Source organism: Dasypus novemcinctus, chromosome X, assembly GCF_030445035.2.
Source record: "Dasypus novemcinctus isolate mDasNov1 chromosome X, mDasNov1.1.hap2, whole genome shotgun sequence".
In the NCBI taxonomy this organism is placed as follows: domain Eukaryota; kingdom Metazoa; phylum Chordata; class Mammalia; order Cingulata; family Dasypodidae; genus Dasypus; species Dasypus novemcinctus.
The window spans coordinates 5,866,850-5,893,617 of NC_080704.1; the positions used below are offsets into that span (position 1 = coordinate 5,866,850).

Sequence of the window (26,768 nt, forward strand, 5' to 3'; positions counted from 1 at the left end):
TTCCTCCATTTCCTTTTCATCTACTCTTCTCAAAGGGAACTCAAACTGAGTCGGTCCTTGATCAATGAATCCCTGGACTTTACTGGACAATTATGACCAACTCCTTTCCACCCGTCTTACTCAGAAAGGTTTTCCTATGAAAAAGATTTTGATTATTATAAGCCTTTTCAAATCTTGGAGGATACTTTTCCTTGACATAATTTCCCATTTATCAAAGCTTTCCAAGTTTGGCTTATTTCTAGAATAACCTGTAATGTTTTGACCTACACTGCTCTCTTACTGCAGTGTTTTGGTTCCACCCTCCCACCTGAACACTGAGACCCTCATAGGTCCAAGCGACACCCTCCCCAAGCACCGGCCTGGCCATACCCCTTCCTTACCCTAACTAACTAACTAACTAACTAACTACCCGGCTAGCTAGCAAGCAAATGACTTCTTACAGCCTTGCTGTTTCTTGATTGTCAGTATCAGGTCCCAAAGTCTGTGAGGCTTGCTGGGAACTTTCTTACCTCTTTGACCACATTTGCTGAATTTCCTTCTCTAAGGGTGGTGTCCTAAGGCTGTCAAGAATGTAGCAATGAGATGATTTGCAATGAGGCTTCAATTTCCTTCCCTTCTTCCCTGTAGTCTCTCCTCTCCCTCCTCCCTCTTTCTTCTTTCTCTATGTCTTCGCCTCCCCCCCCCTTCTCTGCCTCCCTTCCTCCAACTCTCTTTCTCTCATGTTTTATTAAGGGCACGTTTCCAACATTATTTTTCTGTCCTCATCTAAAACCAAAAGATTGCCGTATCAGATACATGTATTTTTTTTTTTTTTTGCAGGAGGATTCATTTATTGGTTCAAACACAGTACCTAACACATGTTAATCATGCATGTCTTGCTAACTGGTCACAGAAATACATATATTTTTACATGTAGATAAAGCTTAGAAGTGTTAGCTTTAGGATGTATATAAAGAAACATCAACATATCAAGTCTTCTTGGCAGATTATGAACTATCAGGAACATCAGAATGTAGCAGGATGGGAGACCTGTCAAATGATTGCGGTGTAGCCTATCTTGGTGCAATACAGTCCTCTTTTGATTGTAGTGTGTTAACTGGGATAGATAAAGACATTCTAATAATCTAACCCTTCTCTGTAGTACTTGAAGGAAGCAGTCAAGGTTCTCAAAATCATTTCATCATAGCCTATGCACCACGGCCTGAGGATTCCTTCTGCAGAACATAGTAAAGCACCTCACTCAATGCTGTGACAACTACCGTTACTTATCCTCTGCTCTTTAGGTTCCTTCTCCTCACCTTGACCACTGAAAGGGCCTCCTAATTACAAGGACTTCTATTCTCACACAGCTCTAACCACGCCAATTCCCAATTTAAAACAATTTAAAAAAATAATAGCAAATACTCAAGCCCTTTCCGTTCACTTACAAATACATAAATCACCAGGTTCTGCCCAACAGCAAAACCCTCTGTTTTCTTGTTAAAACCAACCACAATTGAAATGTCATCAGCTATTAACATTTGAAATTGCACTTAGCCTTGCACATTTGATGGAGTTCCGAGTACACTGCCTTTCTAGATGATGTGAGTCATTCGAATTACCTTTCAAAGGTATGAAGGAAACACACTGCATTAATATTCCCAAGTATTATTATTTCGGTTCCTCTCCACATTTGCAGAAGTAACAAAGATAGCTTCTGTCTGGGCACAATCTAGATTCTCTGGACAGCTGTTGGAGACCCGCCATAGGTATACCCTGCTACATCAATAAATCCCTGCGTGGAGGTTTCAGCCTCAGTCAAGACAAAGCGACCCATCCAATTTCACGTCCTCATTCCTTCCTCTTCTGTTGCAGCCACTTTAATACTTTTAAGAAAACTGAAAGCACCTGAAATAAAAACTACTAAAGGCAACCGGAGGCATCTGTCCTGGGCCATTTTATAGCTCTACTTCCCTATTCTCCACCTAGGGATGTGAGCCACGAGAGCTGTACAGATGATGTTAGGAAAGAGAGTTATGGCATTAAAAAGCACTCAGTCACATAGAAAGAACATTGTCTGTCACCTTCTCAATTCTCTGTCAGTCCTCTGATTACGCCTAGGAGAGAGTACCTGCTTGGTACTAGAGGTTCTTGACCATCTCAGGACACACATTTCCTTCTTTTTTAACAATGAGAGAGACCTTACAGTCTTGGCAAGAAGGCCGAGTTGGAAAGAATTTAAGGACATTTATTTGGATTTCACTATTTTTCTTTGACAATTCAGTTCAATTAATGACAAGTGATCCCAGTTTCCACATACGGAAATGATATCATGTTTTATTTTCAAAGGAAATCATGTAAGGAAAGAAACAAGTGTATGCCATTTTAGATAAATAATGATAGTGTGATTAGATTTTAAGTAAATAATACGTTTGGATGCAGATGGCGTGAAAATTGAAAGGGCACGCCTTTGATGTGGGAAACCCTCAGGGGAGCATTTGTGCGTCCAGATAAGGCAAAACCACAATGGCAGATGCCACTGGACATAGTTCTGTGACATAAATGGGCAGGGTCCTGCCCTCACCGTGATTTCTTAAAAATACCAATTGATTTCACTCTAATTAATACCTTGTCGAAGAGAGTTTTGGCTACAGACAAATATCTGAACCTTCTCCGTTTCCCACTTCCCATGTCAGCACTTCTTAGATCAAATTTTTAGTCTGTTTGAGATCAGAATTCAAAAACGCATTTTCCACTCAAGACACACGCCATACTTAAGTGCACAAAACATCCTTCGACGCCCTTCCACCAAATAACATATGGAATCATGGTGAAGAATGAAACCTGCTAACCCAACTAGGCATGAGAATCTCGGGCATAGCCGAATCCTCTGGTGACCCTGCTTAAGGCTCTCGTACTGCAGAGACGCTGCAGTCTGGGAACCCAATTCTGACATTCAGCGTTCCAGCGCAAGATTTACCATCCACCCCTGGCTCACGGCATCTTCATTTTTAATTCAGTACGAGAGGCTCAAGGTTAACGACAGCAGCACACACAGGTGCAACAGAACGATACCTCATTAATTTTCCAAATGATGCTATTAGACAAGGGTAAATGGAAAGATATCATATCTGTAGCTGTTTAAGATGTTTTAGTCTTTTTTCTCAGTGGTAAAGAGGCTCTGCTCCACAACACTGACATATTTCCAACTACATTTAGCCAATAAGCTTTTCTTTCTAGCGTTCTATTTCTCCATGATAGTTTTGAGATTTATTTTGCTCCTCTGTCTGTGCAGTAAGAACAATTTCCTGTGTGGCACCTCTGTTTTGATAGCCCTTCTGTTTAACAAATGAGAGGTCCTATTTATATTCGAAACTCTGCGTTCACCTCTTAATCAAACAACTGAGGTACTTCCCAGTCCTGTGCCAGCAGGTAGGAAATGGCTCTGCTGAATTTTCAATGTGCTGAATTTTACACCACTCTGGTAACATCTCCGTTTTGACAGAAAACAATTTAAGGATAAAGAAAAACTAGTTTTCCTTCTACAATAGAAAGAAACGACTCCTGGGATTGTATATGGATGTGCGTGTGTGTACCCACAGTGAAAGAGAATACTAGATTTCTTTCTTAGATAAAATACTCATAGCGAGGAGCCAAACGACTGAATGGAGAAGAACCTACCCGGTTTTGGCGAAGTTGGTCCAGTAGGTCATAACCACGGCACTGAGCATAACGTCGTTCTTGGAGAAGTTGCAGCTGAAGAGCTCCGTGGGACCAATCATGGGGATGCCAAAAACATAGGGCACCTCATCGCCGTGGGCGGAGTCGGCCCAGCTGGGCTTCATCTCACTTTGGCAGTGGTGATAGAAAGCGTAGAAGTAGGTGGGGGAGCCGTACTGGGCGTGGAGGTCCGCGGTGGCCACGGCGGGCGCCACCCACTGATGGTCGGTGAAGAGCGCCACCAAGGTTTTCCGCCGAGTCTCAGGGTTTTCCTTATCTGCCCAGTCGGTGTACATGAACTTGATGGTCTCCCGTAGGGTGTCCTTCCCTTCCGGGTAGCCGTAGAGGTTGTCCACAAAGTTGGACACCGAGAAGTCAAAGTCGTTGGGGGTCACGCCGTCTTCGTTGTCAACGATGCCGTCGACGAACTTCAGGCCCTCTCCTTGGTTCACGCCCAGCATGATGTCGTAGTTGAGGAACTCCCCCTGCTCCATGAGAATCTGGGGGTCGTCAGGGATGACGTCACCGTCGATCACCGGCCCGAAGGCAATGTGGTAGGTGGCTGGGGTGATGGACTGCTGAATGAGCTCTTTGTAGTTCTTATTCCGAAGGCATTCAACCATGTCTGTGGTATCGAGCATGTTGCATCCCACTTTATCTGCCAATATCCGAGTGTACTTGGCAGGCTGGTAGTTCACTGCCCAGCTGGACAGGGCAGTGCCGCTCTGTATGATGGCTTTCTGGAACAGACCTGCAGGTGCAAATTGTGGACATGCAAATGAAAACCCGAAAGATAAAAACGCAGCTTTTACTTAGCAAAGAATGCCTGCATTGTATCTCAGGCATGTGAATTTCTGGATGCAGCAGCATTCAGCTTTCAGCCTCTCTTTCGCTCACTGGGAACTCCCCCCGCCCTTCCCCGTTGGACGTTACTCTTATGGGATGTTCCTGCATGCAAAAAAAAAAAAAAAAAAAAATAGGGTTTTAAAAAATGCAACTACATTTACACATTTCCTGCTGCGTTAGTAACATGAAATCTTTTTATCTTGCCAGAATTTAGTATAGATTTTGCTCCCCCCTGCCCACAGATGAGAAAACAAAAGACTCTTAGAGGAAAGAATGGGCCCCATTCCATAGAAATATGCTTCTCACCAGTAAGATGTCAAAGGCCCTTTCATCTCCCAGGTACCATTTCATTGTACGGGAAGAAATGACCCACTTCAGAGTACTAATTCATGCATGTTTTTATACTTCCATCTTCAATATAATGAAGATATTATAACATAACAATGAAAATAAATCAAATCAAGTCGCTACTCCTACATAAATCCTCCAATTGAGTACTCAACTAACCGTTATTTCTTAAAGGTCTCATTAATTTAAAAATTACATCAATTTAAAGCCCAGAGTTTTCTCTATTTTCTTCTGCCACAATAAAAACATACCCTGTAAGGTGAAAAATCATGGGTACTATTAGAAGTAAAGTCCAGTTAGCTCATCTACTGCACGGATGCCCAGGTGTCTAATACCTTAATTTTTAACCATGGCGAGACAAAAGATTTGGGCTACACACTCTCAGCATTCCATCTCCTCTTTCTTCCTGCCTTTCTTGAATTCCAGCTTTAGTCTGGCTCTGATGGCTCATGAGTAGGCAGAAGAATTAAGCACTGAATCCAGAAGTTCACGGCCTCTTGCTTTTTAAGGTCATGTAAGCAAACAAGTTGGGGAGGACAGGATTTTAATCGGGAAATGGGATCTTAAAGACTGGAACTTTGCCCAAAGATGACACACGAGGCTGAGACTCTAAGATCATCTAGTTTTGTCCAATACGTCATCAAAGTCTATGCCATTTCAAAAATCACTTTGGGGGCCAAGCTCCTGGTGTTTATAATCGCATACATAATAACTTGGGTGAATGGGTTTCTGAAGCTTAAGGCTTAGAAAATACTCGTTGAGAAATAGTGTTTATATTTGACATATCAACGTTGGATCTACTTCAGACATAAGTTACATCAATCAGAATCAGAAAAATGCTGCTAGAAGTTACATTTGTTCTCAACTGATTGTATAAATGTAGGTAGGGACTGTATATATATGTAACATAGAGAACATACATATTTTTATGTTAGGAGAACACTATAACCATAGGATAAAACTTGACATATAGGATAAAGAGAAAATCGCCTACAATCCTGTAAAACAGCATTTGGTTTTAATTCCTTCTTGGCTTTTGTTTCCTGGTCTATTTTACATATCTGTCCTCATTACACATGCAGATCTGTTCACTGAGATTCCATAGCCTGTACATCTTAAACACAATTCTTATAACTAACCACCCATTCTTTGAGTAAACGTGTCTTCCAGGGCCTTACAACTTTAAATTCTCCATAGTTCTACAACTTACATACAACTATATCAACTATATGACGTATGGTCCCTTATAACTTGAAGTTCCCTACAACTGCCCTTGAATTTTTCTCTCTTAGCATTTCATTCTTTGCTATGATGATAATATTGTGGTGAACATCTTCCTGGAAACAACTTTTTCCAAGTTTACACTGATTTCATTAGACTAGACTTCTGGAAGTGGAATTCCTAAGGTAAACCAGTGTGGGCAATTTTAGAATTCTCCATTATACCGATGAGCTGTTTTGAAAAGCCAGCTTGCAAAAAATAAGCAATCCAAAATCTCTTTCCCAGAGCATAAACATTTCTAATCTGTTGATTTAAATAACTTCGGTAGCACTCTTCCCCAAATTTATTTTAACTCGCTTGTATTTAATGATTATGCAGGCTCATTTTGAACATTTTACAAATCCACAGCTGCGATTTTAACAACTGAGAAAAATGAAAATCTAGATATTTTTTAAATGCTACAGAAGCCTATAGAAAATGATCTATTGGTTACTGATGTTTTCCTTTTTTAAAGAAATATTTAATTCCAATAAAAACTTTAACTTCACCTCTTAATAGCTGTTAAGAAAGTAAGAATCAACTAATTCAGATTTTGGAGGACTTAATCATAGTCAAACAAATCTTTCTAGTGAAGAAACTGAAGCACACAAAGATTCAGCGACTTGTCCATAACGTTACAGGCAGTGAAGAAAGGAATTCAAGGTTATTAGATGGTTCACTTGTGCCTCTCTTCTTTAGCATGTTACAGATCCTGAAGATAATTTTGAGAAAGATACTGCAATATAATTTAAAGAGAATCTAATTCTACGGAAGTTACAAAGGCTTTCAATGTAAACATTCAGCATACGTATGGTGCGATTTTTAAACTGAGTACGCAGGGACATAACGTAACACATTCTGGTGATTTAGACCATTGTTCTACATATTACTTTGCACCTGGGCAGGTAACCCAAGACTCAGTTTGCTTTGCAGATGCTGCTGTTTTCTTCTGCCTTTGATGCCAGAGCCTAGAAATTATTACTAGGCTGCCGGAAGAGGTTACACCCTGTCCCTGTTGGGTTCTCTTTTAAATCTCTGGTCTAATACCCTAAGGACTCCTCACTACGCACTCAAGTAATCCTCTGTGCCAGGCCTCGGGTGCGACTGTAGGCTGAAGGTGTGCTGAACGCCACGTCCCAGTGCCCACGTGGGCTGAGCTACCACCACTGCATGTGCTCTGGCTTTTCACGGGGGGTGGTTTGAGCCCCCCCCCCCCGTGGGTGCACAGTGGGAGTGCACAAAGGTCAAAAGGTTGTGGGGCTGCCCACGCAACAAGGAATGCTTTGATTACCTTCTGAATAGTGGGACAAGGTCAAAAGGCTGTGGACACACCTGCCTCTTCCAGTAGCTGCAGCCAGGACAGGCTCACAGCCCCTTGTCCTTCTAGCTTCTGGAGGGCTCCCTTGTGCAAAGTTTAATTTGAGGGGGAAAGGGAGGAGAAAAGTTTTGGCAATGGATGGGGGTGATGGTAATTGACAGCGCTGAATTCTGTATTTGAAACTGGTGGAAGAGGGCAACTTTAGGTTGTGTATATGTTCCTAGAACAAAAATTTAAAAAGAAAACATGGCAATGTACAACCCTAACATAAACGGTAGGCTAGTTACTGGTGTAATTATTATAAGAATGTTTATAAATAGTAACCAAGGTACCACGCTAATGCAAATTATTAATAATAGGGAAAACTGAGGGGGAATGGGGAGGTATATAGTAACAGTACTTGCTGCATGAATTTTCTGTAAACCTACAACTTCTATAATTCAAAATAAAGGAGGAAAGCTGGAAAGCTTACCACATGAATGCGACATGCTCTTTACATTTCTGGGAATCATAAAGAATTAACATGAATCAATGCGGTGATTTTCAAAACCTTATGACTGAAAGGCATGCTTACCCAAAACCGACAAATTTGCACCTGTTTTCCAAACAGTGTTTTTCTTTTGGACGACTTTTGCTGTATTAGAGAAGGTGTATGTTTACAGGAAAACCATGCATAAATAAATACAGAGTGCCCATATACCTCCCTATTTTTAACACCTTGCATTAGTGTGGTACACTGGTTACAATTCATGAAAACATTATTATACTTATACTATTAACTGTAGTCTATTCTTTCCAGTAAGACTCACTTTTTTTCAGACGGGTTCTTCCCAGGTTTATATTCGACATTAATAAAATCTAAATTCGATCCAGTCATTTAAAGTCAGGATGCAAACATAAAGTTTTGGGTTCCTACAGAGGTCTTTGGCTCTAGCTGTCATCATTATCATGCATTTAAATTAGGGAAAAAAATGTTCAAATGGGAAGGATGTGGATTTAGAACACGGATGTATGGGATTTTGGGAATTTCTATTGATGCTTCATGAGGGACTCACGGCAAAGCCACTGTGTACTGTCACGAGTCTGTGCCCTCTCCTTTCTTGGTTGTGGGGCTTCCCGCGCAACAGGGAATGCTTTGATTACCTTCTGAATAGTGGGACAAGGTCAAAAGGCTGACACAGGAGGCCCCTGCTCCCGAGCCGAAGATGGTCACTCTCTTGGGATCGCCACCAAACGAGCCGACGTTCTCCTCGATCCACCGTAACGCTTGGATCTGATCCAACAGTCCGTAGTTACCTTTTGCCGCCTGGTCCCCAGTACTTAAAAATCCTACGAAAGAACACAGGGTATTTTTGGCTGACAGCTCTTTAAGCACATGGAGATCACCCCTCCTGGAACAGCCATCCCCCACCCCTGCTCTAAATGAGAAGGAATGTTGGAGAAATGATTTTATGGCCGACAAGATTCTACTGCTTAACTATCGGTTGTCATGATGATGGCTGCTTTAGACGTTACGGTAAAACGTTTCATCTGGTGGTAGTGAAATGGGTAACATATAAGGCAAAATTCATCTAGAATATCCATAGCATGGAACAATACCAAACACTTTACACATTTCACTACATTCAAAATATCATTCTTGTACAAATTGTCACGTTACTTGGCAAAATGCAAAAATCTCCTAATAAACTGCTGAGGGCACAGGGTGTTTTTTTTTTAATTTTTTTATTCTTTTTCATTTTATTTATTTTTGTCTTTATTGATTTTTTAAAATATTACATTAAAAAATATGAGGTCCCCATATACCCCCAACCCCCTCATCCCACTCCTCCCCCTGTAGCAACGATCTCGTCAATCATCATGAGACATTGATTGCACTTGGTGAATACATCTCTGAGCACCACTGCACCTTATGGTCAATGGTCCACATCATAGCCCACACTCTCCCACGTTCCACCCAGTGGGCCATGGGAGGACATACAATGTCCAGTAACTGTCCCTGCAGCATCTAAGTGGGATGGAGTCTACACATACACAAAAGCACTGTATTTCAGGTTTTCTCATGGACATACTTGCTAATGTTTTAATTTATCCATTTTTATTGCTGAAGTTCCAAAGTAAGTTATTAGACAGCATCAGATTCCATTCTTAAATATTTAGCAGGCATCTCTTTTTTCTATATGGCAAAAATCATACCTCCCAACATGTAGAGATTACAATTCCTTCATTTTACCCAAAAACCATTCTATATTCAGATTCCCTCATGTGTCCCCAAAACATCATTTTATCCTAAAGGAAGGAAAGTTCTGTAAACTGAAGATCAAGATTTCACTCAAGATGTCACATTCCTAATTCCTTTTTAGAAGTTGCGAATAAGGCAATATTGGCACTTAGTTTAACAAAGCGATCAGTTTTAGAAATTCATCCCATTGTCTTCTTTTCACCTGAAATATAACTTGCCCCAGCAAATTATTTTTTCTCTGATGTCTGCAGTCAATCTTCATGAAGGCATCCACTCATCCACTCAAGATTCAAAGTTCTGAACATTTAAAGCAACTTCAATGTTTACTGAGTTCATTGTACAGATGTTAAGGCAATGTTGGCCCACATCTGTAATGGATAAGCCTTCTGACATAACTCTGAAAAACCCTTTGCCCCTTTCTCATTCTTATTTTTTTGTCCAATATACCCTTGTTAGGACATCCTCCCTTTCTGAAGCATTTCTTTGCGTCAAGGGCCATGTCATCTTCTCATTTCAACAAATGCTCATTAACTATTTGTGGTCATCTGACGTGCTGCTTAACTGCTGACAGTCTGATCTGGGCCCTAAATAACATGAATCCAAACCATTTTGCCAAACCCCACCCCTAACCCACCTTGACAGCACTCGGAGAAGCTCCGGAGGGCCAGCTTCTAATATCTAACAACAGATAACTAAAGGCCAGTTGAGAAACAAAGTCCTCTGAAAGCGTCCCTGAGTGCCTATGGAAAATGCACCAAGCCAAGAAATGAAAAGCCTGGCTCAAAGCAAACAGCACGATGTTTTTTATTTCCCCTAAATTGACAATAAAACGCTCAGCTTGTGTCAGAACTCACAGTCCCCTATCCTACAAATAAATACATTATAACAGCAAGGTATAAGCACATGCTTAACGCATATCCCATAGAGCCATCCAATGTGAGATGAGCTCTGTTTAGGGGGAAGGTTCAGATCTCCCCAAGCGCCCCTCCTCTCTCATTAGCAATTATTCAGAAGGCCTTCATGCCAGCAAATGTTCTATAGCTCCTGCATTCATCTTTCAAACTTTTACACGGACTTTCATGAAGTGAATCATGCTTTTGCCTGGGAGAAAAGTCCCTTTTGTGCAGTGCATGGGTAAAACTGCCTGATAATGGCAATTTTGGTGCTGTATAAAACATAAGACAATCCTCTCTCTCCCATTCAGGGAAGAGGGGATTAATTCCTAAAGGCTCCAGTAATTTTTTCTGGCAGAATTGACCCATCTTTAACACATCCTTTCTCCACCCACTTCTTTCAACTCTTGCAGAGTGACCTACTTGCTTATTTTGTTTCTACCAAAAGAGTGAGGATTTGCAAACTTCAATAAATCTCCAGGCTTTATTAAATCAGAGATAATCCCTCCCTAAAAACATGACTGTTGCAACCTCTCTAACTTCAGGCTAATTAGTATTCCATGCCTACGTGCATCTTAGCTCTTCTAACAGCATCCTGTTGTAAGGTTTGAACTTTGCGATTTGGAGTTTCTTCCAAGGTCCGCCAAGAAGGATGAGGGAAACTGGCAATCAAGCGTCTCTTACATTTAGCAGATGAATGTGTTTCTGAAGCGGATGTTTCCAGTTTCCACCATGAAAACTTGGTTTACTGCAACATCCGGGGTTTTTTTGCGTTGCTTTGTTTTCATTTTTTCAACTGTCAGCAAGGCATAGTTCGTGTTCCAGGTATAGAGTGAATGTAAGCAATTTTATTTTCTATACCCAAGAGCATGCTCCTTTCATATTCTGACCGTGGATACCTGGTGTTTCCTAAAATCTAAAATGGGCTTGCTATCACTGAATGCTATAAACCGAGAACGAAGTGGATTGAAGGAAGGAATGGCTTACTTTCCTAGGGCACACAATTTGTGACAAACCGATCTGAATCCCAAGCATGGATTTGGGTCTAAATCCATCATCAACTTCGTTAGTCTGAATTTGGCTTGAATTCTTGTGAACTGTGAAAAAAGTGGGTAGAGAGTGAGAGTCCCACCCCACTTCCCATCCTGACCTCAGTTTGGAGTGGAGGCATCAGGACAAAGGAAAAAAGTACTTTCTCCTGGTCAAGCAAATTCTTACCTGGAAATGTAGTATGCTTTTGAAAATTCCCAGTTGTGTGAGTCTCAACCCCAACCCCTTACCATCCAAGTTTCAAGGTTTTCAGGAACTCTGCAGACCTAAATCGCTAGATTTTTCCTGCCGACTGTTAAAAAGCAAAGTGATGGTAGCTAATAAATTTGGAAAGAGAACCTCAGGCACCAGCACGGATATGTGCCCATGGAGGCATCCCTAGAAGGCAATTTTCCATGGGCCAAAAAACTTTAAAGATACGGAAGAGGCCGCTCCAATGGCTAAAACCAGGGATTTTAAACAAATGGCTCCATTTGAGGGGGGCCAGTTTCATCTTCAAACACTCTAGGCATTTCAGCTGATGCAACATTTGGCTTTTGAGAGTCACTGTCCTTTAATTCCATCTTCGAAATCAGTAACTTCCACCCCCCGCCAAGTAAGTGATCAATGAAAGATACTGAAGAGTCCATTTTAATGAATGGATGCTGGTTACTGGATTGAAGTCAAGTTTCATTCAGAGTTCTAGGATGAAGGAAAAATATTTGCCCAAGGCCATACTCAGTTATTGTGTGGTTATTTTAAAATACAACTTATGGAAAATGTACCCAAAACAAACCACTTTCCGCACTGCATGCTGAATGATATAAAATGATGGAAAACTGGACATTTCGATTTGATCTTATTAGAATAGACAAGTTTCATATTTTTTGTGGTTATCCTAATCTAAAGGTTTCTCATTCTTTGTATCTCACCATAGGATTTAGGTTACTAATTTCAGGGTGTTTGTCCTCCTGTATGCCTCAGGTCAGCAGTGAGCAACCCAACTGGATTAGGTGTGACTGTCCCTTCGTTGATTTCTAGTAACAATTTAAAGCCACAATCTATTTTATTTTAGGATATTATTCATAAGCCAATCACAGAAGGAATTTTTTGGTTACTACTAACCAGAAGCTGAACTGAATAAGTGAACAGGGAAGTAAAACACTTTATGTTTTTAGGACTGGTATTCACCTATAACAATTAAGCTCCCTAATGTAGAGTGCCAATTACCTTTCTAAAAGAATCATATAGGTATACATATACTTCTTTAATTGAAAGGAGTAAAATAAGGAAAGAGCTAAATATATCTCCACTGACAATATGGAATTTATTTCAGTTCACCTGAATGAGACTGTAAAGAAATGTAGAAGAGTAAGGGCAGAGGTGTGAGAAACAAAAATCAGGCAAATAAATGCACATCTACATTCTTTGATGTTTAGAGGAAATCACTAAATGGGAGCATTTATTATAAGGTGAAAATTAAATTTTGTTAGGGGACCACTTATGACTTAACAAAAGGGCATACACTTTGACGGATGGGATGGAAGGAAGAGAAGTTTTGTTTTTTTTGTTTTTTTTGTTTTTTGAGAAGGAAAAAATGATTTATTGAAAGCCAGCCAGACTCGGGAGCTTGGAAGGAAGAGAAGTTAAGTATTAATTGCTAAATGCATGATTGACTAAGCTGATTGAAATTCAGTGTTTCTAGTTTTTATTTTACTTGAAAGTGAAATGAGTAAAAACGTACTTTCCAATTATTACATCTAATTACTATACTGATATTGCATGGAGGCAAAGTCTATTTCTAATGTTAGTAGGCTAAATGCAAGAGAATTAAGAAGGACACATGATTCCCTATAGCAGACATTTCCAAACCTGGGCTCACTGAAACATTAATGTGATTCCTTGCGTTCTTTGCAAAAAGTATATTATAACCTCAAGCACTTATTCAGAACAAGGCTGTACGGTATCTTTCAAGTGTTTATGCTGGGATTATATTAATTCACAAAATTAAACCTATGACATACTGGAAACAAGATACAAAATGCTGACAGTGTGCTCATGACACAATACACATCAGAACGTGGAGATAATTAGTAACACCTAGTCTATGCTCTGAGTCTTCACCCCAGGGCCAGGATAAGCTCTTTAATTCGCCAGGATCCCCCTACTCCCGCTTCTCATTCTAATTGTTTCACTCAGTTTCCACACCGTCTATGTAAATCTAGCATTCCCCAAAGTAAAAGAACTAATGAAACCCAGGAAAATGTGAAAAAACACTTTGACCTGGACATTCTATTTTGAGGAATGCATTTTATAAAAAGTCGTTATCTGAGCGTACACAATTAGCCACAAAGGTATGTTGATCTGCAGTGTTCATAATTTTGGAAAAAGCATAAACAAAACCTCCAGAAAATCAGCAGTCTCTATGTCCACGAATAGGAGAGCTGTTGAATGAACTAGGCTGGCTGATTCCACACAATGGCTTATTATGCATTTGTAGAAAAAGATAAGGCATGTTTATACAGATGGGCATGGCACCGCATTTACAACCTCTCTAGAAAAAAGACTGAGTTGATGAACATTATGCATCCATTTTCACTAACAGAATAAAATAACTTTTATACATATACACACACACATACATTATATACCAAACAGCATGCATTTTTTTGCATGTGTGCACACACATTTTTGTAAAGATATCAGTTAATAAGGATTAGATCTAGATATGTGGTTATAGGGAATTTCCACACTTTCTTTTTAATACATGATTAAATTTTTCCACATTGAAATCTCCTCCTTTAGCAATCCCTCCTCTCTCTGACACACACATCCCTATTTCTAGCTCCTGACTCTCTACCACATTCCTCGGTGACTGTACCCCAAATATGTCTTGCATTTTCATCCCTGTCTTCTTATGTGCAGTACCAGTCCACTACACCCGGGCACCCCCTTACTAAATTGCCCTGTGTATATTTCCTGCAGCCCTAAACACCAGGCTGCATGCTCATTGTGGACCACAGCGCCCCCTGGGGGCCAGCCCCTTCATCTCCCTGGTCCAAAGTCTTGAGGTGGACCCACCCCTAAGAGGCTGCCCTTTTCAAAAATCCCCTGAGCACTTCAGTTCTCTCAGCACAGTGGATGCCTTTAAATGAATGTCTGTCGTAAAGCATACCTCTTCATGGTAATTCACGAAGATCCAGATAGGGAGATGTGCTATTACAGAGTCAACAATGGAAGAACTCATCATTATATAAAGGCAGTGGACACCAGAGGTTCTGAGGGGAGGGGGAAGAAGAGGTGGAACATGGGGCATGTTTGGGACATGGACGTTGTCCTGCAGGACACTGCAGTGACAGATACACTGTATATTCTGTCATAGGCTCCGGGGTTGTGCGGGGCAGACTGTAAACTATAGTGTGAGTAGCAATGCTTCGATGTACTCATCGATGGGAACAAATGTACTAACTAATGAGGGATGGTGTTGATGTGGGAGGGCGAGGGAGGGGGATATATGGGAAACCCCATATTTTTAATGTAACATTTATGTAATCTAAAGCTCCTTTAAAATTAAAAAAAATTAAAAATAAAAAAGACCGAGGCAGGCATGGCTGGATTTGAATCTACTGGAAAGCTTTAAGCCAGTGATTTAGGATTGCAAAGCAATACTTTTCCTCATACATAAAATTGGGGAACCAGTAGGGCCTATAATGTAGCATGGACTGAAAGAAACGGAATTGAACAAGACACAAAATAGGACACTATGCTTGGTGCATACACACTGTGTTCAAGAATGATACCTGCTACACTGAGTTCCTTGACATCACAATCAGTGTGACTCGTCATGGCTTCGCTTACATGTGGCAGGTGGCAAGAGATGTCCTAAGAAGACATGTTGGATCAAGTGTCAAAAACTGCTTTTTGACCTTGAATAAAAAGGGGGAAATGGCAAAGACAAATGAGTTGATATGGCTGAGAGTCTTCCAAAAAGATTCAGGAGGTCATCCTATATAAGGGTTGTGCTTACACACAACCTCAGCTAGACTCCAGAAAAAGCCAAAGTAGACACAACCCTAGGTACTGGTTCTCCTGAACGCTACAGAGATCCACAGGGGATAGTCATGGCAGATGGATTTGGAGCTCTGTGCCAGGTCAGAGGGCCCTACTTTGGAATTTGTGCTCCTGATTGTGATGGAGCTAGACTCAGATGTGACTTCTCTACACATGCCTCTTCTGTCACTTTTACTGAACCTGTGGTTGGAGCTAGGGATGGTCCATACTCACGAGACTTGAATCTCTGGACTGCCCATGTGCTAGCAAGACCGTTAGCTTCAGCAGAATGGCGACTCCTACTCTCTGGTTCGTTAGTCTTACCCAGGTCAGCTAACAGGGAGGTGAAGAAGGTCAACCACCATACCAGGGAATCAAGAGCATCGACAACTGCAAGCAGAGGAATGTATCCATCATCCATGTGGGATCTAAGCCCCCTCTTGATCGAGAGGTGGAGAGGAGATCACCATCCCAGGGTCCACAGGATGGAGGAATAAAATATGGACTAGAGCGGACTTACTGATTTTCTACTATAAAACTATCGCGATGAGTAATAGAAGAAATTTTAACATCGAGGTGGAGAAAATGGGCACAGTGGTTGCTGAGGGAAGAAGACAAGTGATGTGGGGGCATTTTTGGGATTTTGAGTTGTCCTAAATGATATTGCAGGGTCACATGCTTGACTTTATATATCCTGCCATAACCCACTGAATGTACTGGGGGAGAGTGTAAATATTATCTATGTAGTGCAGCAATGCCCCAAAATGTGTTCACCGAGTGTGACGAGAGTGCCACAATGATGGAGGAGGTTGCTGGGGTTGGAGTAGTGGGCTGGAGGTTGGGGGGTATACGGGAACCTCTTATAATTTTTAATGTAACACTTTATGTGATGTATAGATCTTCAAAAAAATAACAATTTACAAAAATGATGTGGTGGGGGGGTGGGGAGTGGGTTATATGGGGAAAAAAAAAGAATATATGAAATGAGGTAAAAGGGAAAAATGGATTACTCCTCTAACTGTATGAAATGGGTTTAAAGGAAAAACTTGACTACCAATCTGGTGAGATGTTGACTTTGAGATTATGCCAGTGATAGAGAAAGTTAACGTGCCCTTTCACTGTATTTTAAAGAATGAAATAGAAGTTCTGTACAATTTTACATGAAAGTGATGCACATTTATTTATTCAGCCTGTTTATTGTTTATTACATGCTTAAAATCTAATGGGGAAGGCAAGGCAAAAACAAAGAGAAATTTATGGAAATGCTTAATCAATCAACATTTATCAGGTACCTAAAACGACATGGGGGATATGATAAAAGTGGAGGAAAATACTGAGTTATCTGAATGGATTTCCACAGAGAGACTGAAAACATACCGAAAGTATTTGCATTTGTAAGCTTCTATGTGTTTTTGATAAGAATGTTTTAAAACTTAAATACTGAGTAATACTTTTTGTATTAGACATACTGATAACACACACACACGAAATACATGTATTTACAGGTCACTATAAAATGCATATAAGGAAAAAATAATTATACATACAACATTCTATCAAAAATATCAAAAGTTATGGTCGTAATTCCTTTTAAAACGTCCTAATTCAAAATACACTGCTTTGTTTCAGTACACACTCTTATCCTCTACTGCAAAACAAGTATGTAGTGGTGTGTTTTCTTATATTTTCTGCTAGAGACTAAAGCAGGGCTGATAAGAAATAATCAGGTTGATTCTTAATTTTCTATAAGACAACAGAACAGCTGATCATAATAAGGAGCACTGAATTCCATAAAAATCCAAAGCCATCCACTAGCTCCAGTAATCTGTGTTGGACTCACAAAGATTCCCAGGGTTTCCAACATTGATTTTTCTCTAGTAAACTTGAGACAGTATTTTAAAAATTGTTTTAACTTGCTTGTGTTAAGTGGGGAAAGAAACAAGAGGGATCCAAGACCTCTGGCATCATAACACACCACACTTAACAAAGTAAATTTGATAATTTGATGGCATATAAAAGAGCTAGAATCCCAGGGGAATTTCTGGATTCCTTAATATAACTGTAACAGAAGATAGAAGATCTTTTCCAGAATTGAGTGAGGGAAAATAAAGCCACAGTTCCCTGCATACTATTCACTAACAATGTCCTATTGTGTTAATGCTTTGACCAGCCTCTCTGCTTTGCCACCATCTCAATTCCTGTATATTTTGTCTGTAACTGTTCTGTGAATAGTGCTTCTGTGACGTCTTAGCCATTTTGTCTCTGAAGGCGCCATTTTTCTCAAGTGCCTCCTCTCTTCAACTACGGATGCCTTTTATAAGCCAGGTTTGGAGCCTCTGGGGTAGGTGTCTACCCTTACGAGACCTGAAACCTTGGCCACCTCTCAGACTGTCTCTTGGAAATTAAAAAAGCAAATCACTGGATGTGAGATCTCCGTGATTTTGTTTTCACTAAATAGGAGAGCATCTTGATTTGTAAGCAACAACAAACTCCCATTGTATTTCTTACTGGATCACAGTCTTTCGCTATAATTGGTGTCACTTTGTCATTTTTTATAATTCTGTCCTAAAGTTGCACTGGGATCACGAGGCCCTTACTGAGGAATGTAAAAAGCAGGAAATAAAATTATACTTTGGGAATCAAGGTACACAAATATCAGATGTCTCATATATCAGGGCAAACACGGGCATATTCATTTAAAAAAGAGACAGTCTCTGGCCTTAAAGAATAGACTTTAAGCAACTGTAAGCATGTAGACTTTCCACTTAACTTTTATCTCGCAAAACTTTAAAGGCTTCAACAGAGCAATGCTGCAGAGTAAAATGATGTCAGATGTTTCATACATGTGCAGCATTTAGAAGGCATGCTTGGCCAGCCAAATTCCAGCCATGATTCTTGTGACTGAACAAAATACTATTAACCTTGTAATCCCCCAAATAAACCAGACTTGGGGTCCATGGTGAAAAAAGTACTCAGCAGACGTAAAATGTTCAATAGGCAAATGGAGTGAATTAATTGGTTCATTCAATAGGTCTTCATGAGCGCTTACAGTACACAGACATGAAAAAACTTTTGGGGTAAAGGTACAGCAGTGAACAGAAGGGACAAGATTTCTGATCTGAGGAATTGCACACACCAGCTTGGGTAGACAGATGATAACCAAATAAAAATTAAATATTAGAGTGTATTAGTTTTTTATTGCTGCTGTAACAACTTATCACCTCATCAACTTGGTGGCTTAGAAAGCAATGCAAATTTATTATTTTACATTTCTGGGGGTCAGAAATCTGAAATGTGTCATCGGAGCTGGGTTCCCTGTTGGCTCTAGGGGAAAATCCATTTCCTTTGTTTTTGCCAGCTTCTTGCAGCCACCCGCATTCTTTGGCTCATATCCCCTTCCTGCAGCTTCAAAGTCATCAGTGTTGCATTTTCTCTCCTCTCCGACTTTTGTTTCCATCATCACATCTCCTTCCCTGGTGCTGACCACCTCTCTCTGGCTTATAGAAACCCTTATGATTATATTGGGCCTATCCCGATAGTCTCGAGAACCTTAACATAATCCCATCTGCAAGTCCCTCTGGGCATGTAAAGTCACATCTTCACAAATTCTGGAGATTAGGATGTGGACATCTTTGGGAGGGCCATTATCCAGACTATTACAGCTCATAGGTCGTAAAATTAATATAACAGAAAATGGCTTTTGGCAGTGGGAATCAAAGTCTCTGAGGAGGTAAGAATTGAAGTGAATGCTAAAAAGGAACCAGCCTCAAGGCAAGGGAGAGAAAGCATCCCAGGAGTAAGTCTGTGTTGACAAAACCATATTGTGGGACACATGTAGAGAGCAGGGGGAACAGAAGGACGTCTAGCAGACCTAACCCAGAGAAAGCAAGGGGGAAAGTGTCAGAATGAGCTCAGAGAGCTGGCCAGGGCCCAGAAAACACTCAGAAGACACAGAAAGGATGACGGATTTAATTGAAAAGCAGGGAGAAGCTATTATGTGATATGACTGATGTCTTGTGGAAATCAAATTGGCCACTGATAGAAATGATTTTGCAGGATAGTTCCATGTTCTGTGAGGATGGTGGTAGTGGTACTGGAAGGAATTCGACATGTTCTGGATACATTTCGTCAAGGAACTTTAGAATTTTATGACAACATGAGATGTGAAAATGAAGGAAGATCTGGTGGAGGAGTGGAAATAAAATGTTTGTGGCGGACATATTACGTTTTGATCAACGACTCTGAAGAAGGCAGTGCTGACCAAAGAGCACCAATTTTAGCCAACTTATATTTGGGTAAGGGGATACATAATGGAAACATACTGTATGGATTTGTACAAACAATATATAACTTTACTCAAGCGCTGTGTTCCTGGAAAAGAGCGAAGTTTAAGATTGCACCCTCCTCAAACTCTCTGTTTCACAAATGGCTTACTGAGAAGAAGGACTTTGGCATTTGTCTTGGGAAGGACTCACGGAGGCCCCTTTGTTTCCCCATGATAAGGCGAAACAGAGCCCTCCCACATTCCCATTCTTTGTATCATAAATGTTTACCTGAACTGCTTGCCCCTCTAATCAACAGAAACAGAATGATGTTAACCAAACTCTGGTTTAACTTCTCTTCTTCCTTCAGAAGCCTGACCTTTATCTGAAGGGGCTTCCAGAAAAGAGCCCACTTCAACATAAAACACTGCCAATCTACTCTCTGATCCCACTTTACACACCTGGTTCCTTCCTCCCTATAAAAGACAACACTTTTTGGCCTAACTCGAGACACTTGCTGATTTGGGGTAAGAGTGTTCCCCTATCAATTGCCCCTTTATTCTTTTGTAATAATACTTTTGAATAAAGCCTCTCCTTAATAAGCCCAGGTTTGTTTTCTATTTGACAATATGCTGGCAAAGTCAGGTAAAGTTCTGTGTGTCCTCCTATGAATAGTGGATGCAAACCCAGGTTTCATTCCACTCTAAATTTTGAGCTTTTTTCTTCTTCTATCACACCTCGCTCACTTTACTACCATTATGAAAGGGAAAAGGTTATGAAAGCTCTTTATGTCCATTACCTTGGAAACAAAAATGAACATGTAAAGCTCAGTAAACTCTATGTAAACATGGGCAGCTGTTATCAGCATGTGATAACCCTCATGAAGGGCCTCTTAGTGGTAATAATTAAGAATAAGACCAATAGCATGCTTTGTTTAGTTCACGTTTAGCCCAAGGAACAATCACCAAGATCTGTTTTGGATTTCTGGAGTAGTGATAAGTTTACCCAAGAGCATTCATATACAAGAAAGGCATTATTGTGCAATACGAAGTCTTCAAGGTTCATCTCAGTTGTCATATGTATCAGTCAAAGAAGTCAGACGCAAAAGTTCAGTGATTATATGATCTCACCAGTAAGAAATGATTAGAAAAAGCAATCTCACAGACTCAGAAACTAAAATACAGGTTCTCAGGTGCCAAGGTGGAGGTAGCAAATGGGGAATTAATCTTTTTTTTTTTTTTGGTATTTATTTCTTTTTTAATGTTACATTCAAGAAATATGAGGTCCCCATATACCCTCCACCACCCCTCCCCACATAACAACAATCTCCTCCATCATCATGAGACATTCATTGCACTTGTGAATAATCTCTGGGCACCAATGCACCTCATGGTCAATGGTCCACATTATAGCCCACACTCTCCCACAGTCTACCAAGTCCCGAAAATGCCCCCACATCACGTCTCTTCCTCCCACTCCCTACCCCCAGCAGCCACCATGGCTACTTTCGCCACACCAAAGCCACATTTTCTTCGATTACTAATCACAATAGTTCATGAACAGAATATCAGTAAGTCCACTCTAATCCATACTCTATTCCTCCATCCTGTGGACCTTGGAATGGTGGTGTCCACTCCACATCTATATATAAGAGGGGGCTTAAATTCCACATGGATGCTGGATGCAATTCTCCTGCTTTCAGTTGTAGGCACTCTTGGCTCCCTGGTGTGGGGGCTGACCTTCTTCACCTCCATGTTAGCTGAGTGGGGTAAGTCCAATAAACCAGAGTATAGGAGTTGCTAGTCTGTTGAGGCTCAGGGCTTGGCTATCACATGGTCAGTCCAGAGATTCAAGTCCCCTGGGTATACATTAAACCCCAGCCACCAACTACAGTTCCGATAAAAGTAACAGGAGAGACTTGTGGACAAAGATTATACCTAAGTCTAGCTCCACCACACAGAAACACAAACTCCAAAGTAGGGCCAACTGACATGGCACTGAACTCCATCTGCCATGACCATAGAACCTGTGGGTCTCTAGCCCTCAGAAGAACCAAAATCTGGGGTTGTATCTACTTCATCTGTCTCTGGGACTCTGCTCAGGTGTGCATGAGGGCAACCCCTCTGACAACCTCCTGGCTCTTTTGGAAGACTCATAACCACATAAACTCATTTGTCCTTTCCATTTCCCCCTTTCATTCAGGTCAAAAAGCATTTTGAACTCCTGGTATTATATGTAGATAGAGATATTCTGCTGGTCCCAGTTGACCCTTTTATTCAAGGTCATTTTCTAGTTACATCATCAGCTGGTACTTGGTAGTAATCCCTCGGCGCCAGGGAGGCTCATCCCCGGGAGTCAAGTCCCATGCTGGGGGGAAGGCAATGCATTTACATGCTGAGTTTGGCTTCGAGACTGGCCACATTTGAGCACCATGGAGGCTCTCAGGAGGTAAACCTTAGGCACCCTGCAGCTCTAGGCCTTGTTCTTATTTCAGGTGCACATGCTCACAGCATAGTCATTAGTATCAAGGGTTCATAGTTGGACTTTCCTTCTTTTTTAGTCTCTGCCGTTGCACTTGGGGGATTGTTGCTGTTCCTTTAGGGACTATGATAGAGCTCCCCTGGTTAGGAACTCAGCACTCCCTCAGTTGTTGTTTTTAATTGTAACCACTATGAAAATATCCAGACATTTTTATATACCCTGGATATATGCCCTGGAGAACTCCCTGTCAACCATGTGCCCCCTGTCAATAACATCCCACACCAGTATTCCTCCCCTGCCATTGTTGAACCTCTCTGTGATCCAAAACTTCTTCAAAAATGAAGCCCAATATATTGCCAGGTTCCATTAATAGTAAAATGGAATATAGTGATGAGTTTAAAGGTTAGATATAGAATACATATTAATTCAGAAAAATTAAGGTAAAAATAAATTGGGGTATCAAAAAGTTTTAAAATGCAAAATATTTGTTTTTGATATTTTGCCTTCCATCACTGTAATAAGTGTTACCCTGTATGCAAATTGGCAAGGCAACTACTTCCGTCTTTTCCTCAGTGTCTATATCCTATCTTTTTCTTTTTTTCCTAATTATTAAGCTTATCTTCACAAAAGTTTTAGATCACATTAATTCATATATGGGAATTAACCTTAATTCGTACAGAACTTCTGTTGGAATGAAGGAAAGGTTTTGGTAATGGATGTTGGCAATGGTAGCACAACACTGTGTAATTATCAGCAATGATTTATATATCTGAAAGTGGCTAAAAGGGGAAATTTTAGATGGTGCATATGTTGCTAGAATAAAAATAAAATAAAATAAAACAGCATACGACGGTATAACACAAACAGTGAACTATAAAGTAAACTATGAACTATAGCTAATGGCATATTATAATAATATTCCCTCACCAACTGTAACAAAGTTACCTAATTAATGCAAAATGCTAATAATTGGGGCGGGTATAAGGGAACTCTGTATTTTGTGCATGATCTCTTTCAATAAATTTTCTGAAACATTTTTTAAAAAGGAAGCCATTTTCAAACAAAGCTGTATGTGAATTAAGTTCAGAAATTTCTTCTGGTTAAAAAAATGACAAATATTGTCATAGGACGGCACAGACCCATCCCATTGTACCCCAATCTGAAGGCAAGCAAATCTGATGTGCAAAGGCTGAAGAGGTAGCGACACTTTCATCCTTTCCCACGACCCCAGCTGCGTCTCTCCATCTCACTTAGCTACAGTGAAATGAAGCCGAGGAAGAACGGGCAATGTCTGGGCGCAGGTATGCCTTCAGTTCTTGAGCAAATATGTACAGCTCTGCATCCAGCACAGTGCAGAGTCCTGATGTGCAGGGCTGTCTCAGAATGTGGCTCAAGAACACATCAGTCAACCTCACGTTCTCAGTGACGGCGATAACCCCAGGGCCCAGGATCAGACTCTGTGGTGGAAACCCCAAGTGAGTTTTGTGCGTGCTCGGTGTGTGAGCCTGCTCTCTGCACCTGCGTCTGGCCGCAGCTAATGCTACCTGGAGCTGTTCCTGTGATACCATTCAGGACAACTCCAAGTCCCAAAAATGCGTCCCCATAACATCTCTTCTTCCTTCTCCCTGCCCTCAGCAACTACTGTGGCCACTTTCTCCATATCAATGGTACAGTTTCTTTCATTACTAGTCACAACAGTTCTACAGCAGAATATCAGTAAGCCCACTCTAATTCGTATTTTATTCCTTCATCCTGTGGACCCTGAAGTGGTGATTTCAACTCCACCTCTATGTTGAGAGGGGGCTCAGATCCCACATGGATGATGGATGTGATGCTCCTGCTTGCAGTTGTAGGCACTGTCGGTTCACTCCTGTGGTGGTTGACCATCTTCACCTCCCTGTAAGCTGACCTGGGTAAGTCCAACGAACCAGAGAGTAGGAGCTGCAACTTTGCTAAGGTTCAAGGCCCAGTTAGCACATGGTCAGTCCAGAGATTCAAGTCTCCTGAGTATACACTAACCCTAGGAGGGGACATGGTGGGAGGGAGTTCTCCGGGCATGTATGTAGGGTATATATAAATGTTTGGAAGGAAGCGGATTTGGCACATCCGCCTACCACATAGGAGGTCCAGGGTTCAAACCCAGGGCCTCCTGGCCTATGTGGTGAGCTGGCCCATGTGCAGTGCTAATGAGTGAATGGAGTGCTGTCCCATGCAGCAGTCTCCTCCATGTAGGGGAGCCCTATATGCAAAGAGTGCACCGCATAAGGAGAGCTGCCCTGTGCAAAAGAAGTGCAGCCTACCCAGGAATGGTGCCACACACACGGAGAGCTGATGCAGCAAGATGATGTAACAAAAAGAGACACAGATTCCCAGTGCTGCTGACAAGAATGCAGGTGGACACAGAAAAACACACAGCGAATGGACACAGAGCAGATAACAAGCGGGGAAAGGGGAGAGAAATAAATAAATCTTTTTAAAAAATGTTTGGATATATGTTGTTTGTTTTCATAGTAGTTACAATTACAAATGACAACTGAGGGAATGCAGAGTTCCTAATACTCAGGGGAGCTCTGTCACATTCTCCAATGGAACAGCAACAATCCCCCAAGTATAACGGCAAAGACCAACAAAGAAAGATGGTTCAATGATGAGCCTTTGATACTAATGACTATGCTTATGAGCCTGTGTGCCTGAAATATAAACTAAGCCTACAGGTGTGGGTGCCTAAAAATAATCCCCTGAGAGCCTCCATGTTGCTCAAACCTGGCAACTCTCTAGGCCAAACTCAGCATGTAACTGCATTACCTTCCCCCCAGCATGGGACATGACTCCTGGGGATGAGCCTCCCTGGCACTGAGGGATTACTACCAATCACTAACTGGTGATGCAACTAGAAAGAGACTTTGAATAAAAGCGTCAACTCAGACCAGCAGAATATCTCAGCTTATATGTAGGCTCATGTGTAAAAACTGCTTTTTGACCTTGAATAAAAGGGGGAAATGGCAAAGACAAATGAGTTTATATGGCTAAGAGTCTTCAAAAATGTTTTGGGAGGTCATCAGAGGGGTCGCGGTATGCACACCTCAGCAGGACCCCAGAGACAGCCAAAGTAGATACAACCCCAGGTACCAGTTCTCCTGAGGGCTACGGAGACCCACTGGTTCTATGGTCATGGCAGATGGCTCTGGAGTTCAGTACCTTTTCAGTGGGCCCTACTTTTGGAATTTGTGTTCCTGAGTGTGATGGAGTTGGACTCAAATATGACCTTTCCACACATGCGTCTTCCGACACTTTTACTGAGCCAACCCCTTTATATCACCAACTCCAGGATTGCTGTTCACAAAGAGGCAGGAGGAGAAGAAAAAGGTTTTCTCTTGCCAGAAATAAACACCTCAGGACCCAGGAAGTTTCCTTTTTTTTACTTCACCTGCTAGAAATTGTGAAGTCAAATTCATGCTCAGCTCAGGGACTTGAGGGTCCCTGTTCCTTCTGCCTCACTTTGAAGGAATGTGCCCTCTTTTATTTTGGGGGAAAATGTGGGGGAATTATTGAGCTGCCTCAAGCAATCTTGAAAGTATTAAACCTAAGGTTAAAATCATTTGATAAATTTCCTTATTTGATGCATTGCTTTGAAAAGGGGAATATTTCATAGTGATAATGCTCATCTGGTGTGTTTCCCACACACCGCATTAAGGCCATTCTATGGCTCGGCACCCGTCATTAACTGACAGTGCCTCTCCTTGGTATCATTCCAACATGGACAAACCCTATGGGCTAGGAAACCTAAACACACATTTCTCCAAGGAAGTTTAGGAATCAAATACTCCTTTGAAACCTTATATAATAGCACTCAAATAATAAGAACTCTTAACATGAATTTCATCCTTAAGCAGTGCTGGTGGCAATGTAAGATGGTGCAGCCACCATGGGAAGCAGTTTGGTGGTTTCTCAGAAGTTGACTATAGAATTATTATAATACAAGGAGACCCCATTGTCCCCATTTGAGGTATACACTCAAAAGAAATGAAAGTGGGGACTTGGACACATATTTCCATATCAATGTTCATAGCAGCATTATTCACAATTGCCAAAGGATGGGAACAACCTAAATGTCCATGAACTAACTAACAGATAAGCAGAATGTGGTATCTATTGGTGGAATAGCCTGCAGCCGTAAAAATGAGTGAAGTTCTGATGCACATGACAACATGGATGAATCTTGGAAACCAGTAGTTGACTGAAATAAGCCAGACACAAAAGACCAAATACTGTAAGATCTTGCTTCCATGAAATACCTAGACAAAGCAAATTTCATAGGGAAAGGAGATAAATAATAAGTT

General features: G+C 41.1%; 1 protein-coding gene across 2 annotated transcripts in view; it reads right to left on the bottom strand.

Annotated features, from left to right (window-relative positions):
• Positions 1 to 26,768, bottom strand: part of LOC139436191 (neuroligin-4, X-linked) — a 353,424-nt gene that overhangs the window by 7,307 nt on the left and 319,349 nt on the right. For both annotated transcript variants that reach the window (XM_071213275.1, XM_071213274.1), the window contains 2 exons: positions 8,615 to 8,800; positions 3,661 to 4,450 (listed from right to left, as the gene is read on the bottom strand). In XM_071213275.1, the coding sequence (XP_071069376.1) occupies positions 3,661 to 4,450; positions 8,615 to 8,800 (976 nt within the window). The remainder of the gene's footprint in view (positions 1 to 3,660; positions 4,451 to 8,614; positions 8,801 to 26,768) is intronic.